The sequence below is a fragment of the Phalacrocorax aristotelis genome, chromosome 2 (genome assembly GCF_949628215.1).
Source record: "Phalacrocorax aristotelis chromosome 2, bGulAri2.1, whole genome shotgun sequence".
NCBI classification, from domain to species: Eukaryota; Metazoa; Chordata; class Aves; order Suliformes; family Phalacrocoracidae; genus Phalacrocorax; species Phalacrocorax aristotelis.
Window position 1 is genome coordinate 130,459,868 of NC_134277.1, and position 16,488 is coordinate 130,476,355.

A 16,488-nucleotide genomic window follows, 5' to 3' on the forward strand; every position below is an offset into this window, starting at 1 on the left:
TGGACCCCCCAAACTTGACTTTTGCACTGCAGTTTCTGTGTTTCTTTGGGTTGACTAATGGGGACTAATCCTGACATCGCTAGAGAGCATAACCTTTGGTACCTTTGAAATATACCTCATCTCTAACAGACCAACTTGCCAGGGTAGAGAAACATATGCCTGAATTGAAGCCCAAGTGCAGGTATCCTTCTCACTTGAAGAATGAAAGTGATGTAACTTCTATTTTTACTGGCTTTTCTTCTTCTAATACTGACAATGGTGGAGAATACTATCAGGCTGTATCATAACTCAGGTTGAAGTCTCCAAATGGATTTAAATAAAACATTAACGTTCTTCAATAGACCAACTACTTGCAGTTAATCCCAAAACACTTCCTCTGAAAAAAAGTGAAATTGATGCTATTTGACAGTTATTTAGGTACAAAACTGTTGTGTCTTGAAAGGAGCCTAGTTCCAGCTTTATTTTTCCCTTGAGGAACAGAACATGTGAGTAATATGACAGGTTGGTATTAATTTATTGCTCAAACCAAAATGGATTCAAAGGAGATGTGTTGTAAACCAATTCTGGCTTTCTGACTCTAAAATGTAAACATCCAAAGTGCAGTACTTGTAGTTACAGCAATTTGTGTATCTCTTTTTGATCCCCCTGTTCACAGCTCTGTTTGTCAGACATACTGTTGTGTGACAGCAACAGGACTATATCTGGGCTTTGTTTGTCGCTTATTTTGCACTATTGGGGTTCTTTTTGTGCACTGTCTTCTATTTTCTCCTAAGCACATTATCAGCATTGTGCTTAAAGACTCATGTTTGAAAAATTGAATGTAAGCCCACTGTCAGTTGTTTCCAACTCTGGAAGTCTGGGGGCGGGGGAAGGACAGGGGAGACTGATACGGAGACTTAAAAAATTGCACAACTCTAAATACATGGTTCTTCAGAGGGGCTGATGACTTGCAGCCGCTACTGACTTTCGCTGGTATTGTGAGCACTTGGCACTTGCAGGAAGTGTCATTGCTGATCCACTCCTTCATGAGTGAATAACCTGAGATTTATTATTTTTTAAAAAAAGATAATGGTAAGTTAATGTTAAACATATCCATTACTTGTTAGCCCCCCAGGTGTCTCTTTCTGTCTGACCCTGGGTAAATGGGCAGTGAAGCAGCTGCAGATGGAAGAGCCCTAAGACCTGAAATGGAGCCAAACCCGGCCTGCTCTCATGAATCTGGGTGTAAATACTCTCTCTTTTTTGAATCTTCCCTTCAACCTACTCAGCTTACTACCTCGTCAGAATCAATCACTTTCTAATTAACTAGTCAGATTCCGATGCAGTTTGCCAAAATTTTATTATCCTGCTCTCAGAGTTATAGCATGTAATTATTTGTTCAAGTTTCTACTGCTCCCACTTTGATGGAATTGGGTGAAGGAATCTCTTTCTGGGAGCCTAAGGGAGCTCTGTAATGAGAAACAGTTGCAGGAAGGTGAGTAACCCTTTCGCTTCGCAGGGTTTGCAATATGAGGTGAAAGGGAAAAACACATGTGCTCCCCCTTTATGTTCCAGCATCCAGGGGGAAGAAATTAATGCAAAAACCAGCTTCCACATGTATTTCTTGGGTTTACAGTTAGATTTTTTTTTCGTAATTGGGAGTAAAGCAATTATCCTTTTTGGGGTATTACAGTAACATTCACAGTTGAAGGTCAGGCCCTTAGTAAGCACTGCAGACACAAATATAAGACAATATTCTTTGGGAGGGTTGGGCATTACAGTACAAAGTTCTATAATACATAGGATTGAACACTGCCTCTGTTGAACACTGAAATTCCTCATGCAACCTGTGCACAGGTTGGATGTCTTAAGAATGCGATTTACAAAAGATAGTATCTTGAATGGGCAACTAACTGAACATATTGTTAAGAAATGCAGAGGTGATGAAAAGACCCTCAGCCTTTCTACTTAAAGATAGTAAGGCATCAATGTCTGGACTGCTGGAATATTTGCAGCAGTAAGTCTTCTGGGCTGAGGTACCTAAGGCAGCTCTGTCTACGTGTTATAAAATGGCAGCAAAAAGGCTTCATCATAACTGAAAGATGGAATTCTTTTCAGGAGGGTGTAAGAGGCCTTCTAAGATCTTAATTTTGTTTGATTTGGTATGTAGATTGAGATTCGATTTACTTGTATCACAGATGTTATCTATTGGACTAGAAAATTACATGCACCTTCATTCTTTGACTCACTGAGAACACAATCATTTACACAAGGTTTCAACAGAGACAGAGATACAACACAGGCTGCCTAATAGTTCGCCGGAGTTGAAGGCAGTGAGCAGCCCAGAGGTTTTGCACATGCTCCCATCACTTTGGTACCACTGGTGCTCTGCTGTGACCCAAGACTGTCACAGGACTGCCAAAGTTACCAACCTGTTCCTTTGTGTATGTCCATCTGGCTCTTTTCAGCCAGACACAAATGAAGGCTCGCTGTGCCAGATGATTTCAGCTTCTGCCCGTGCTGCCTGTAAGGCTGCCCATCAAACTCCTTTACCTTCATAGGTATAGGGAGAAGTAAACTGTTGCCTGCCAGGTTCAAGCAAAGTATGAGCTAACACAGGGGAAGAGGCAGGCCTGGGACTCACGTTCAACTCCAGGAACATACTCAACACAGTGATCAAGTTGTTACTTCCCTGGTTCTGCTCTGGTTAGGCTGTGTTTTGGAGGCTATTAATGAGGCTTGCCGCTCCCCCAGTGCCTGAGGGCAGCCATGTGCATGGTGCAGTCCTTTCCATGCTGTCGCAGGGGCCAGGGACTTGGCTTACAGGTACTCCCCATCCTCCTCTGACATAATGGGCCAAACTGCTGTGGAGACTGCCTGTGCCTTTGCTAGCTGTGCCAGCAAAGCAGCACTCTGCAGGGTGCTCTTGTGCTGCGCTACCACAGTGGCACCATTGCTTTTCATTTATATTTGCAGGTAAAGGCCAGGGAAGGAATTTTTCGGCTTGTTAGTGAGTCTCACAGACACTTTCTCAACTGCCTCCACAAAATGATTCTGCCAGAGAGATTCTCAGAGAGAAGTCCCCTCCTTTTTCCTATTCTGGTGTGTGTTCACATCTTGAATTAACTCACTGTTAAACCATCAGCCAGATAATGAAGCATGCAACTATGTATGGTAGCAAGAAGTGGAAGAGTGAAAAAAGCAAATTTGCAAGTGTGGCACTTCTATTATTTTAAGGCAATACATGTTTCTTGTTAAAATTGCCAGGCATGATGAATTTAATTCCTACACTATTTTATTGGGAAATTAGGAATTTAATGGGAAAAGGCTGCTTTCCAGAGTATAAAACAGCTTGAAGTGCCAAATGAAAGGCGTGTCAGTTAACCCACTACAGTCTTCAAAAAAGATCAGAAAAAGAAGATTAAAATAATCAAACTCACCTTAAGCCTGTTAAATGCAGCCCTCAGGATCTGTGTTTCCCTCGCGTTCTCAGGAACAACACGTATGACTTTGTCACTGCCAATAACAGAACATTGAATTGACACTTTAAGGTTCTTTGCAGCAGCACAGTGCAACAGTAAATAGGTTCAGGTAGCTACCGTCCTTTTTCAGCATCTGCAAAATGTCAGGTGAACTGGAGGTCTGCTTCTAAACTTGCTCTCTGGGTTATGCACTTCCATAAAAATTATTTGCTCTTTACAGATCAGGTTGTCAGCTTGACCTTCCATGTCTATGTTAATGGTTTTATTCATTCCTTCTAATTTAAACCATTCAGGCTGACATCTTCCATACTAAATATCTGCCTCAGATCAAAGAAATTATTTTTTTGGCCAAAACAAATAACCTGTTTCTGAGGTCAAGATTAGGTAAGATACATTGCTTTTGTATGTTTAAACATTCAATGGGCTTTGAAGAGCCTTGCGTCTCATGTGTTAAAGAGGGGACTTGACTTTAGAAGAGAGGTGACCTTCATATCAGGGGCATGCTTTTTGCTTTATCCATTAAATCTTGCACAAATTTTGTGAAATTAATAGCTGTTCATACATGCTCAGAAGGTTCTAGAAAATAGCCGCTCACTTTACGCACTTTCTTTAGCAGATCTCAATGAGCGTAACTTTGCAAACAGGAAACAAGAAACTGAAGAGCTGTCCAGTCAATGACCACCATCCATGTCATAAACTATGGGAGGCTGGAGACCACAGAAAATATAGGGAGCGATCATGTAACTAAGACATCATCATCATCATAATCCATACACAAGAGGGCTGAAATAAATATGTGCAGGCAACGCTAATTCCAGCATTTTCCTACTTTTTGAGTTCTTGAATTTGTACTGTTGGTACTCAATACTTCTCTTCCAAGAGACCTTGAAGGTCATGCATGTCTTTATTTCCAAAGTTCCGTCCACTAGCCATAACCCCCTTTTAAAAAATTTCTTTATCTCCAGCTTCCTCATTATCTGGGATTTTTATGCAGTAGAATTTCCCTTGACCTTGGGAGAAGTTTGACCCTTAAATATATTGTGCACTCTCCTACTTTTCTGAAGCTTCTGAGTCTGCTGAGAAGATATTTGGCCGACTAGAAGCAACACTGGTCAGTGTGCATTTACTGGCCTCACTGCTTTAGGAAGGCTCCCAAGCCGCTGCTGTTCTCAGCAAGCAGGCACCAGCCCTTGCCTCTGGGGTATAGCAGCTACAGCTCTGGTAGGACTCATCTTTGTTGCAAGAGTCCTTAATGCATATATAGGTAAGCATTAAATATCGCCAGTAAGTGGTTCAGAAGAATGCATTGGTTGTTGGGTTTAATAAATACTGAATTGTGAAATGGCTTACTACACCTCTTTCTGGCAGCCATTTTCCGTTCCCCCATTCTTCTTTAGTCTTTTCTCTCCAGTCAACATCCACTCCCCTTGATTAGTCTCTGATCCTTCTTTCTGTCTGAGCTCTTCAGTTTTGGTTCTCACCCCTGCTGAGCTTTCCCTGTGGATAGGTCCCAAGCCATAAAACTTCTAAGTCTTCCAACAGTTTAATGGCCTTAAAGTTTTTGGTCTGGTGAGACTCTAGGTTATGGCTGCAATAACACTGATGTACTGAGATGTGGACTTCAGTCCATTCTGCTTGGCTGCTGTTGACCTTACTTGACAAATGGTCTACGCCTAAGAAGGAAGATTTCTGAAAGCACTATTGTTAAAATTTGGCAGCTCTAAATTTTTAGGGGAAATTACTATGCTTCCAGGCCAAGTTTAACCTTCTGTATAGGAACTTACACAGAAGGGAATAAGCCTCTTAGAGTGCTACAACTGCTGCATCTTTTCAAGGAAAATAGATGCTTTTAATTTATCATACATGTAACAGTAATATTATTTCCCATTACTCATTTCTTTCAGAGCATTAAATAGCTGTTAAGAAGGAAATGGGTAAAAAGAAGTAATGATTGCCCAGGACATGTGAAGGTGAAGTAACTAATAAAGATTCATTGGACTTTCTGGAAGGACTGGGACAACCAGCATATAAAAACCAGATTTTAATGAAATAAGTAGCTAAGCATGTGTTATGCAGCTGTAATGGAATTTTGAAGGAACAGATATCACTTAGGTACTGCCTCGAATTAATACACATCACTCTAAACTGTCTTGGATTAGCTCAGTAACTCTGTCATTTCCAATGTGATGAAAGACCTGTCTTAAAGAGGAAAATATTGGTGCTGTGACAGATTGATCACTTGACACATTGTTGGGAAATACCTCAAGCTGGGTCTGCTGCTACAGAGCCCATAGCAAGCAGTTTAGCATACCTGGTAGTGTTAGTATTTTACGAAAAGACAGTTAAGCCATTATGACAAGGCAGTTTCCTCTCTTGTACATGCAAGATTCAGGAATACACTGAATTCCGGAGAGCTATCTGCTAACACCCACTTCTGTAGGCTAGCCAGCCGGTGGATAATCATTATACATTCTTCAAAAAAGCACAGATACCGAATCTGGCTTTAGTCCTGATATCTACCAGTAAAGAACATAGTCCTAAGGTTATTTTTTAGCTTTACAGCATCCTTAGTTACATTTCACACTAAAGAAATCAATTACCTTAAACACTATTGAATACCCATTGAATTTGGGGTAGAAATCCAACAGCCTACCCAGTATTTAAGAACCAACAACAGAATCTACCAGATCATGGACTAATGTGACTGATAAATGTCAGCTGTACCCCAAACACTCAGAATCACCCTGTGGTGAGGTCACCTGCCATCCCTCATGTCTAGCTGTTGAGGAGAAAGAAGTAAATGATCGTGTATACATCTAGGGAAAGTTGTGTTACCTGCAGACTTATGTCAGACTCTCCTGATGTATGCAGGCAAGGTTATTTTTCTAACCATAATGTCTCTAAACATTTTCTTTAAAGTCTATTTTTTTAGATTCCTAAACAAACAGCAAGATGGGATATATTTTGTAGAAATCAATATAGAACTTTACATCCACCAGATCAAAGTTTCAATTTACCCCTAGCAACCAGGCTAATGGAATTTAAAGCTAGGACTTAATGAGATCATTTGAATTTTGTGTTAACAGAGTTGAAAGCCTTTGCAAAGAGCAATACACAAGCTTTATGAAATGAACTGACCAGATGAGAGTGGTGAGCAAAGAGTAGAAGCCAGACTACTGGTGTCCCCAGAGACAGCCTTGTGTCTGAGCAAAACGGGTTAACAGTTGTTGGCTAGCACTGACATGCAATGACTTTTTTTCTTCCTTCATTACCTCCTTATATTTTCAAGAACAGCATGAAAAATGATACAGCTGCTTTTGAAACACAGAATATGTTACATGGGCCTGGCAAGGGTGATATTCCCTGATGCCAGTGGGGACTAAAACCTATTGGTTTATTTCTTTGGCTCTTTTAATTTACTTTTTTTCCATTTACTTCATAGTACTCATCTATGGACAGACCAGATGGATTAAATGAAACCATTCTGCAGCACATATACAACTTCTTTACTGATGGAATTAGTAGTTCTCTCTCATGAAACTTTCCTGCTGAAGTCAAATGGCATGAATTGCATTGATGTAAATTCTTCATTTCCTTCAGGAAAATCCTTCTTATTGTTTTATTTTCCTGACTAATATGAACTTTAATCAGCTCTCTCCTCTCTCATGGAATCCAATAAAAGAATGTTTACAAAGGCTTTACAAGGATTTTAAACACAGTTTGAGGAATGATATGTCATAAATCAAATGCCTATAGAAAAAATCAGAAAGAAAATAAACCCCCACTTACAACCATCCATTCCTAAAGGTAGAGGAGGGATTATAGCTCATGAGAACAAGCTGCCATAGCTGCTGCACTTAAGTGGTTCATTAAGACTTGGGAACTAGCTACACACTTAAAGGCACATCTGAAAAAAGCTACAGCATGAAAGCCTCTCATCAACTCCCAGTATGCCATCAGATATCATTTGTGATGAAAATCACAGATTCATTCCCTTTTCTCTGCTGAACTCTTCTGCTAGTCAAAATGTTAAGAAATACTAAAACATTCATTTCTATATCTCTCTTCATTACTGGGATGAAGAGTTTCAACTGGGAAGTCAATGCTGTTACAAAAACTACTTACTTAAATAAAGTTAGGCTCCCTCCTGAGACCTGATGAAGACATCTGGAAAGGGAATTTTACAAAACTCCCTGAGCCCTTCTTTATGGTTTTCTATATTACAGCAGATGCTGATGCAATCAGAAGAGAGCACCGTTTGTATTTTCTAGATAGCATTGCATATATTTTCTGCCTTTTAGTTATTATGGCAGAAACCCTGATGTTATTCCTGGTATAAGGAAGAGCCACCTAATCTATAATTTTGAATGAAAAACATTTGCCTGGGTAGTGTAGGCAGAAATGCCGAGGAGGCAAAATCTGTATTGCAATGTATTTATCAGCATAGCACAGACGACTTCTCTGAAAACTGAATTTATATGCAAGTTGCCTGCTAATTCTCAGGCATGGGATATCTGAGTTTCATAAATGTTTTTCAGGTGCAAAAAGGGCTTCCTACTTTACCTAAGCAGAAAACTTTAGGGACTAAAACAATGCTATATTACTAGCACTCTTCCTTTAAACAGCTTCATTCAAGAGACAGATGGTCTGGAAAGGTTAATGTCTGCAGAAATTCCAGTTTTCATTCCAACTAAGGAACAATGCTTTTCCAAGCAAAGCTGGCCTCCAATGGCTTGTGAACGTTGCACATACAGCCATCCAGCTCAAACACAGAAAGTGGGAACCAGTTGTTTCAGTGAATGTCTCTGTCTCAAGAATAAAAGTGTGTGTAGGGCAATCGATACCATCTTGCTTCACCATGGATCATCCAGTTGTATGCAAACAGAAGAGAGAAAGAAGGCAGTTACTCAGGGCAGAAAATAAGTAACAAGACAAATACACACTTAGGAGAAACAAACAGGCCAAAGTAAGAAAGTAGATGACAAGGAGTGCTAACCATGCAGTACTAAGGTATGCAAAAACTTGGGAGATGCCCATTTTGACCCAAGGGAGGGGCTGTACTAGTCTGCTTAAATGAAAAAGCATGTACTCTCATTTGAATTAACTTCCTAAAAACTGCATTGTAATAACATGTTTGCATGAAACAGCTGATGACTGTTTAGCTTGGATATAATCCTTCCAATGACATATTATATCAAGCACAGCTACTTTTAAAGAAAGGACCATCATCATTCCAGTAACAGAGATTATTGAAAGAAGCTTCTGCTATAACCCCATCTGCTTCTTTATTTCCATGGCTCATATATTTCTCCAGTGAGTTGCTCTGTGCTTTGTATGGAAGTGATGAGTAGATGGTGATGCTGTCAGGCCTGGCATGGGTCTGGCAGTACCAGGATGCTTATCTGTCAGTCTGGGTGCTCCCCTGCCCAAACAGGAAGGCTTACCCCCATCCTCCCTCTTCTCCTGACTGCAGAGGCATGTTGGGCTTGTGTGGTGTGGCCAGACAAGCTTAGTTTACCATTGTGATTAGGTTGTGGCAATCAAGCACGGGGCTGCCCAGCCAGTGCCCCTGGACAGACGTTATTACAACAGTTGCGTATATTTTTATCCCTTTTCCTGTTTTGGTCCTCCCTTTTATCATGCTTGTACCTTGCTTTCTCTCTCCACCTCCTTGCAAATAAACAACTCAAGCCTAATTTATCTCAGCTGGTCCCAGCTTTCCTACATCTGTACACAAATTTGGTATTTCTAGGTAATCCCAGCCTCAAATGGTATTACTGATAGGGCTACCTAGGTATTGTTGCCCCCCAGATGTCCCCGGTACTCCCCTTCAATTACCTGTGAAATTCAGCCATTTCTCACATAACCCCTCCTTTACCTCCTGCATGATCCAGATAGCCTTCAGAGTACTATCTGAAATTTTTGTCAGCTTCTCACACTGTCATACCCAGCAATTTCTTGTATCGTGTGCCGTAGTTTATCCATGTCCTGATCAGTTAGCTTAACCTCAGGCCAGGGTCTAGTCCACAGCCTGCACGTGCCTGCAGCCCCAGTCCTCCTCAATGCTAAAAATCCACACAGAAGTTCACATGCTTTTCTGAACTTCAAAATTGCTTCAGTTCATTCTAAGCCCCATATACTTTTTCAGACAACTGCAGCAACTATTTCCAAATTAAGTGCCTTGGGACTCCGCAGAGCAGATTTGCTCTTGATCTCAGTGAAATCAAAGAAAGAACACCAAGTCCGAAAGAGGGTTGTTACAGAATTTAGATAGCAAGAGCAGAAGGCTGAAGGGGCAAATGGTTCAGTGCTAGAGGTCTACATTAGATTTTTTGCGCTCCAATGTCCTTTAAGACTTGAGCAAACCATCACTGGTCATCTACAAGTCAAGTCAAGTGCAGAATTGGCAGAAGGTTTCTTATACTGAGCTCCATATGCTTTATATCCAGGTTGCTGCCTGTCATTCAGTTGTAAAAACTGCACACTGAGTATTTGCTGGTGGACTGGCTTGTTTGGTGCCTCTCTGCCCCATCCGTTCCAATGGCCTGAGCAGGAGCCTGGGCTCTGTCCCAGTGGGTGTGCCTGAAGCACAAGTGCTTGTAAAAGTGTGGCATTCAGCCTGACTCTGTAGCTGAGTGCACACTTGCCTGCAAAGTGTGACGGATGAGCTTAGGCTTAGAGCTTTACTTAGCTGACAGCATAAATATGGCTCAGCCCCCCACCCCTATAAATGGGCGTGATAGCATCTCTTAAACTTGGGGGTATCGAGACAATAAATTCATTCATGACTTTTAAGCTTCCAGATGGCTACAGTAATGGGAGCAATGCAGGGACCACAGATGGAAAGCAGTAAATACACATTTCACAGAAGCTAAAGAACAAAATTATACAACTCTTAAGTATCGAAACATTATGCATTTACCTGATAGACTTCAATGGTGTCACAAGCACTGTAAAAGATCATCTCTAAGCCTAGAAAGATATCAGACCTCCAACAGTCCATAGGTCTGACTTGCCATGCGGCTCTTAGTTTCCTCTGCTGGCCTTTGATCTTATTAGAGAGAAGCAGATATACTCAGACATGTACGATGCTGAAAAATGGACCAGGCTTCTTCAGACCCTGTTTTCTATTGCAGACACACACGCAAGAGGCAGAAGAGCACTTTATTTGTTCTAATGGTTATATTTTCCCCTGCATGAAACTGGACAGAGGCTTCAGTTGCCAAGCAGGTCTTATAATGCCTCAGAAAGACAGTAGATGCTCATGGTTCACTCATGGTGGGGAAATAAAAATCAGCATTTCTGCCTGGTCACCTGAAAACTACATCCTTTCTCAGAAGTTTAAACCTCACTATTCCTTGACAACTTTACTTTTATTAAAGCCAAAGTACCATCACACCACGTGGAGATGGCTTTGGCTTTTCTAGGAAAGCTGTTTGAGACTGAAAAAATCTAGACTAATCTGCACAACGAAGGTAAGCAATGTTAAGCTACAGCTTATGTCTTTTAAATTTAATAGTGATGCTTTATTATTTGGTGCTACTCCTTCGGATCCTTTTTTCAACTTTTTACTTTTTCAATATCCTACAAAAGCTTTTTTTCAAATACTGTAATATTTTCCACATCTTGAGCTTTTTCCATACAAGTCTCCTCATAACATATATAATTTGCCAAAGTCTTGTCTGTATGCAAAAAGGGTGTGTAGAGGATCCTTACTTTTCAAGGTTAAGTGAAAAATTAGTAGGTGCTAAACTTCCTTCCTTTTATGCTTTTTCCACAGACAATGAATTGATATTTGTAATGTAACAAACAGCAAAGAGTCAAAATAAGAGATGTCCACGCTCGCTTGCTTTGGAGGCAGCTATGAAACTGCAAAATGTGCTCAAAGTTGGAAATAAACACCATTCTTTGCTGTTCAGGCAAGCTACAAACCTGGAAAATATGAAGTGCTACATTTTCAGTGAAAGCAGTCTTCTACAGTCTTTAAAGAGAATTTTAAACACTGGTGGTTTTCTGATAAAATTGTGTAAGTTGTCACCACTGCATACTAAACCCTAATATTTTACCATGAAAAAAACATGGTAATAATTATTTACCATATACTATTTTTAAAAGTGTTTATATCAAAACTCTCATACACCCAGAAGTAAGTGAAAAAACTATTTTTTTCTGATACTAATAAATAACTTAGCACAGACTAAGGTCTAAAATCTTCCTTTAGAATGTTTGGAGTTCATAGAAAATCCTTAACTTACAGAACACAAACTATGTGGGCTTCATTTTTCTGAGTTATGTGTTTACTTGACCTGCCGCAACTGAAGAAGGGAACGTTTCAGTCAAATACTGCACATTTCCAACTGTGTGACAACCACTGAATGGGGTATACAATTTATCTGCCTTGATGACGTTTTCTCAAGGACCAGACAATACTTCTATCTTTGAAAACAGAAGGGAAGAACCAGTTACTTTTATTTTCATGAGTCATGCTCTTCACTTAAATTTTTAATTATCTTTCTTTTTTCATTTATTATTTTAAACACAATCTCTATAGCAGTGTCATAAGAACCATGCTAAATTTATTATGCAGTTTCCTTCAACAGCAAAGAGGAAGTTCTTGTGATGAGCAGGTCTTCTCTAGCTCCTCTCGTCGTCTGTAATGAATTCAATTCAAAATTATTCCTATCTTTGGAGAAGTAATTTCAGAGTAACAGCATAATTTTGGTTGATGACATATCTGGAGATCATGTCATCAGATACTCTTGTAGCTCTTCTCTGTACCTGTTCCTGCTTTTCTGCTTTTGAACATGGTCCAAAAGTGCTGTGTAAACTTTGTTACTCCTTTGAAAAGTCTATTTTATGGTCCTAACATGCTGGAGCTCACAGTCATCCTATGGCTTACTACATTACTGGATTTTTTCCTCCCTGGTCCAACAGAAGAGATTCCTGTATGTATGATCCTTAAATTCGAACTATTGAATTTCATCCGAGTTCTTTTAATTCAGTCATTAAGTCCATCAAGTTTTTCTAATACATGGCTAGAAGCTTCCTTGCACAAATGACCTGAGAAAATAATTTGGGGATAAAGAAAACCCCTTTGTATTTTTGCAGGTAATGATAACTCAAGGCACAGAGAATGAGGGACAAAAGCATGAAGAAATTCTTGTTGCTGAATGGGACAAAGTCTGGAAGTATTTGGTTATTCCTGATTAGCAATCTCTTGAGCTTATTTTAAGACCTTGACCCTCAAGCTCTCATGAATGTATAAAGGCTTTCAGCGTTAGCAGAAGGAAGTCTGTACTCATTACTGTACTTGGCACAGAAACACAAATAACTGGTAAGCGTGTGAGTTTAGAAGTGTATAAAAAAGAGATCAGAGGAATTGTCTCATACATATTTTAAAAAGTAAATGTCAAGATGGTGAGCTTAGTTTTAATTTAGGACTTATCATTAGTGTTTTCTGTGTATTTTTTCATTTATGCAAGTTACAGCAAGAAGGATGAAAATATTTATGGACTAAAAAAATGTTACGGCGTGAAATACTGGTGCATCGAGATGTCTGTAGCATGTTAAGTTTCCCAAAACTATTCTGTCTTGACTTATTACCTAGTTTGCTTCAACAGAATGATTTTGTATTCCAATTCATGGAAAGCACACCTTTAATGTCACGATACAAATAAAGGGCAAACACGACATGCCTCTCCACAGTTTTGCAGGAAGACAGGATCCATAGATTTCAAAGCTGGGGAACATACAAAATTTACAGAGTGTGGTAAGGAAAATCCTGGGTCTACTTCTCTTTTTGCTGGTGTTACTTCGTAGGCTGGTGTAATTTCATTGCTTTCAAGGGGTTTACCTCTTCTCGCTAGGTTAAGCAAGAAAAAAACAGAAGGCTTTTTTTTTCCATGGCAGGACAATCAGTTATTCCTGTGTTTCACATAAGGGTAATAGAGGCCTGGGTGCTGAACTGTTCATTAACTCTGTATGCTATTTCAAAGAAATTGTAAATCTGCAAGCACTGAGCCCAGGAACAATTACACATGATGTTAACTGCTAAATCCTACAACAGCAGATGACCGAGAGTCTCACAGGGACCCCTCTTATTTTCCCCACAGGGACATGAACAAGGTGATGATGCTGACCTGAGACGGCAAAACTTTGTGCCCAGGTAGAGTGTCTCTGACAACAGGGATGAGGAGAGTCCCTCAGCAAGGGGAGACCTTGCACACCTAGACCGAGATGAAACATATTTGAAAATTTGTCCCTGAACAGTTTGTATGGTAGAATATCTTCCCAGCAGCTGAAAATGATACTGCAGGAAAGGAGTGGATAAAATATATATAAAGCAGAGATGAGAGACAGACCCTTTGAATTAAAAATTCTGGAGAGTTGGTTTCCATGATCCCTGGTACACAGTGTCATTTTTGCTCTCTACCAACAGCCTTGAATAAGGAGACCGATGAGACAAACCTAGCAGTAAGTCAAGCTTTCTGCAAGAGCTACAGCTATACCTGGGAGTATTTCCCAGTTTAACGCACTACCTGGATGTATCTCAGCTTCAAGCTGAATCCCAAGCGACCGCACGGCACTGCGTTCAGCCATTGTTTCCCTGCCAAGGGATGCAAGGTGCACATCGCTGATGGGAATCTATGCCTGCACCAGAAGAAACCTACATCACTGGGGAACCAATATACACAAATCCCACCAAATGTGCTTTTCATTTAGCATTGTCAGGTTTTGTGCAACAAAATGTTCTGAAAAATTTGGAAATGTTTTTGGATGTTTAATTACGTAATGGGTTTTCTTCAAATCAACTTTCAAAAACATTTTTTGAAGTGGATATGAAAATAAGAATGCTTAACTGCATTTTCAGTGAACATGGAAACCAAACGTGTGAGTCAGGAGGAGAAAGAAGTAATTGTAACAAAAATTTTTTAGCTTCTAATCAGTCATGTCACAGAAATCTAGAGCTTCAGGGAATTATACACTGAAAAGTGCAGCTCCAATTCTGCACCATGTATACTTCAAATTGCAATGTATTTACTGAACCATCTTTCCTTACTTTTATCAATCCGATTACCTGTGATGGCAAATTAAGTATGCATGTGCCTGCAGTACAAAGTGGTATTTTACTAATTATAACAGATTTTTGATGTTCACATTTTTATAATTTTCAGATAAAGGTCAGATATATTTTAACATGAGAGTTCGAAACAACACTTTGGAACCAGATGTAATACTACAAAGAGAAACCTCATGACTCACAGCATGTCCTTTCTTGAGGACCACTTTTCCGTGGTGATGAATTTATAGACAAGGTTTAGAAGCCTTCCTTGGTGGGACATTTTCAGCCCACAAACAAGAAAACACTTACCCAGCTGCTCCACACAGCTTTATGGATGCATATAGTCTTTTTGCTTATACATACAGTTCCTGGCTTTGTAACTTATTGCGTGAGCCTTTTTGTTTGTCAATATGGGTTTTACATCCTTTTATACCTTATCCCATTTGTTTATCGTACCATAGGAGTTACATGATAACTGGCCACCCCGGAGAGCCAGTGCTGCCAGCCCGGGTGCGCGCAGGCAGTCCTCCCTGCCACACTCACTGCTCACTGGCCAGCAGCTATCGAGGTGACTGCTTGCAGCACTGCTATCAATATTTTGTCAAAAGCATATATGTAATGGTTTTAGATGGTGTAGAGGTATTTTTCTTCACTGTAGCTGGTATAGTGCTGTGTTTTGGATTTAGTATGAGAACAGTGTTGATAACGTGGAGATGTTTTAGTTGTTGCTAAGTAGTGCTCACACTAGTCAAGGAGTTTTTCAGTTCCCCATGCTCTGCTGGGTGCACAAGAAGCTGGGAGGGGACACAGCTGGGACAGCTGACCCCAACCCACCAAAGGCATACTCCATATCACATGACATCATGCTCAGCATATAAAGCTGAGGGAAGAAGAAGGAAGGTGGGGGGGATGTTTGGAGCGATGATGTTTGTCTTCCCAAGTAACCATTATGCGTGATGGAGCCCTGCTTTCCTGGAGATGGCTGAACACCTGCCTGCCAGTGGGAAGTAGTGAATGAATTCCTTGTTTTGATTTGCTTGCGTGCGCGGCTTTTGCCTTCCGTGTTAAATTGTCTTTATATCAACCCACGAGTTTCCTCACTTTTCTGATTCTCTCCCCCATCCCACCAGGGGGGAGTGAGTGAGCAGCTGCATGGTGCTTGGTTGCTGACTGGGGCTAAACCATGGCAATATATAGTGTATATAAATGAGGATAAAGACAGAAAATATATGTTGTTAAAAAAACAATAGCCAAAAAAGTGTGTTTAATGTGATCATAATAAATTTCTTTTTCATTACTTATTTCATAGGCTGTGAAAATCAGCACAATAGCCATGTAAAAATGCCTTTGCTTTGATAACATACTGGATTTTGTTTGGTTATTTTTTAGGGAAGGGGGAAAGTGGGGCTTTTATTGCTGGTTTGGTTTTGTGTTTTGTTTTGTGGCTTTTTTGATTGGTTTTGTTTTTTTGTGTTTTTTTTTTTTGTTTTGTTTTGTTTTAAATCTCAAAAGTAAAGTGATTTTAAGTATCAGTAAGGGCCATTTAGATGCAACCATGGAAAGCCTGAGGTCAGCTGTATTTAGGAGTTGGGGTCCAGACCCACTTTGTTGGGCATGGGGCTCCCTTCATAAAGGCTGTGCAAGACTCCCAATGCCTTTGTCTAGCCCATCAGGATACTACATTTCACCCTTCTCGTGCATTTTTATAGCCATAAATTTAGGTTGCAACCTGGCCCAAGGTTTCTCAGGGGTAGACTACCCATGAAACATTGTGATGAGCAGGACTGACGTGTGTGCTGGCCAGTTACTTGTTAAGATGGGCTGCCATACATTTTATTATTAATTCAGCTGGATCCAGCCTGTTTTGTTTTTCAGTGCCAAAAGTGAAAGCTTAAAAAAAAAAACCAAACAAAACTGGTAAGTAATGTAGAGTAAACGGTGGGGAAGAATTACAGCCTGGCTAGG

General features: G+C 40.2%; 1 protein-coding gene across 1 annotated transcript in view; it reads right to left on the reverse strand.

The window, feature by feature from the left end:
• CPA6 (carboxypeptidase A6) overlaps positions 1 to 16,488 on the reverse strand; it is an 85,377-nt gene that overhangs the window by 43,620 nt on the left and 25,269 nt on the right. Inside the window, exon 2 of the mRNA XM_075085166.1 lies at positions 3,420 to 3,495. Within this exon, the coding sequence (XP_074941267.1) occupies positions 3,420 to 3,495 (76 nt within the window). The remainder of the gene's footprint in view (positions 1 to 3,419; positions 3,496 to 16,488) is intronic.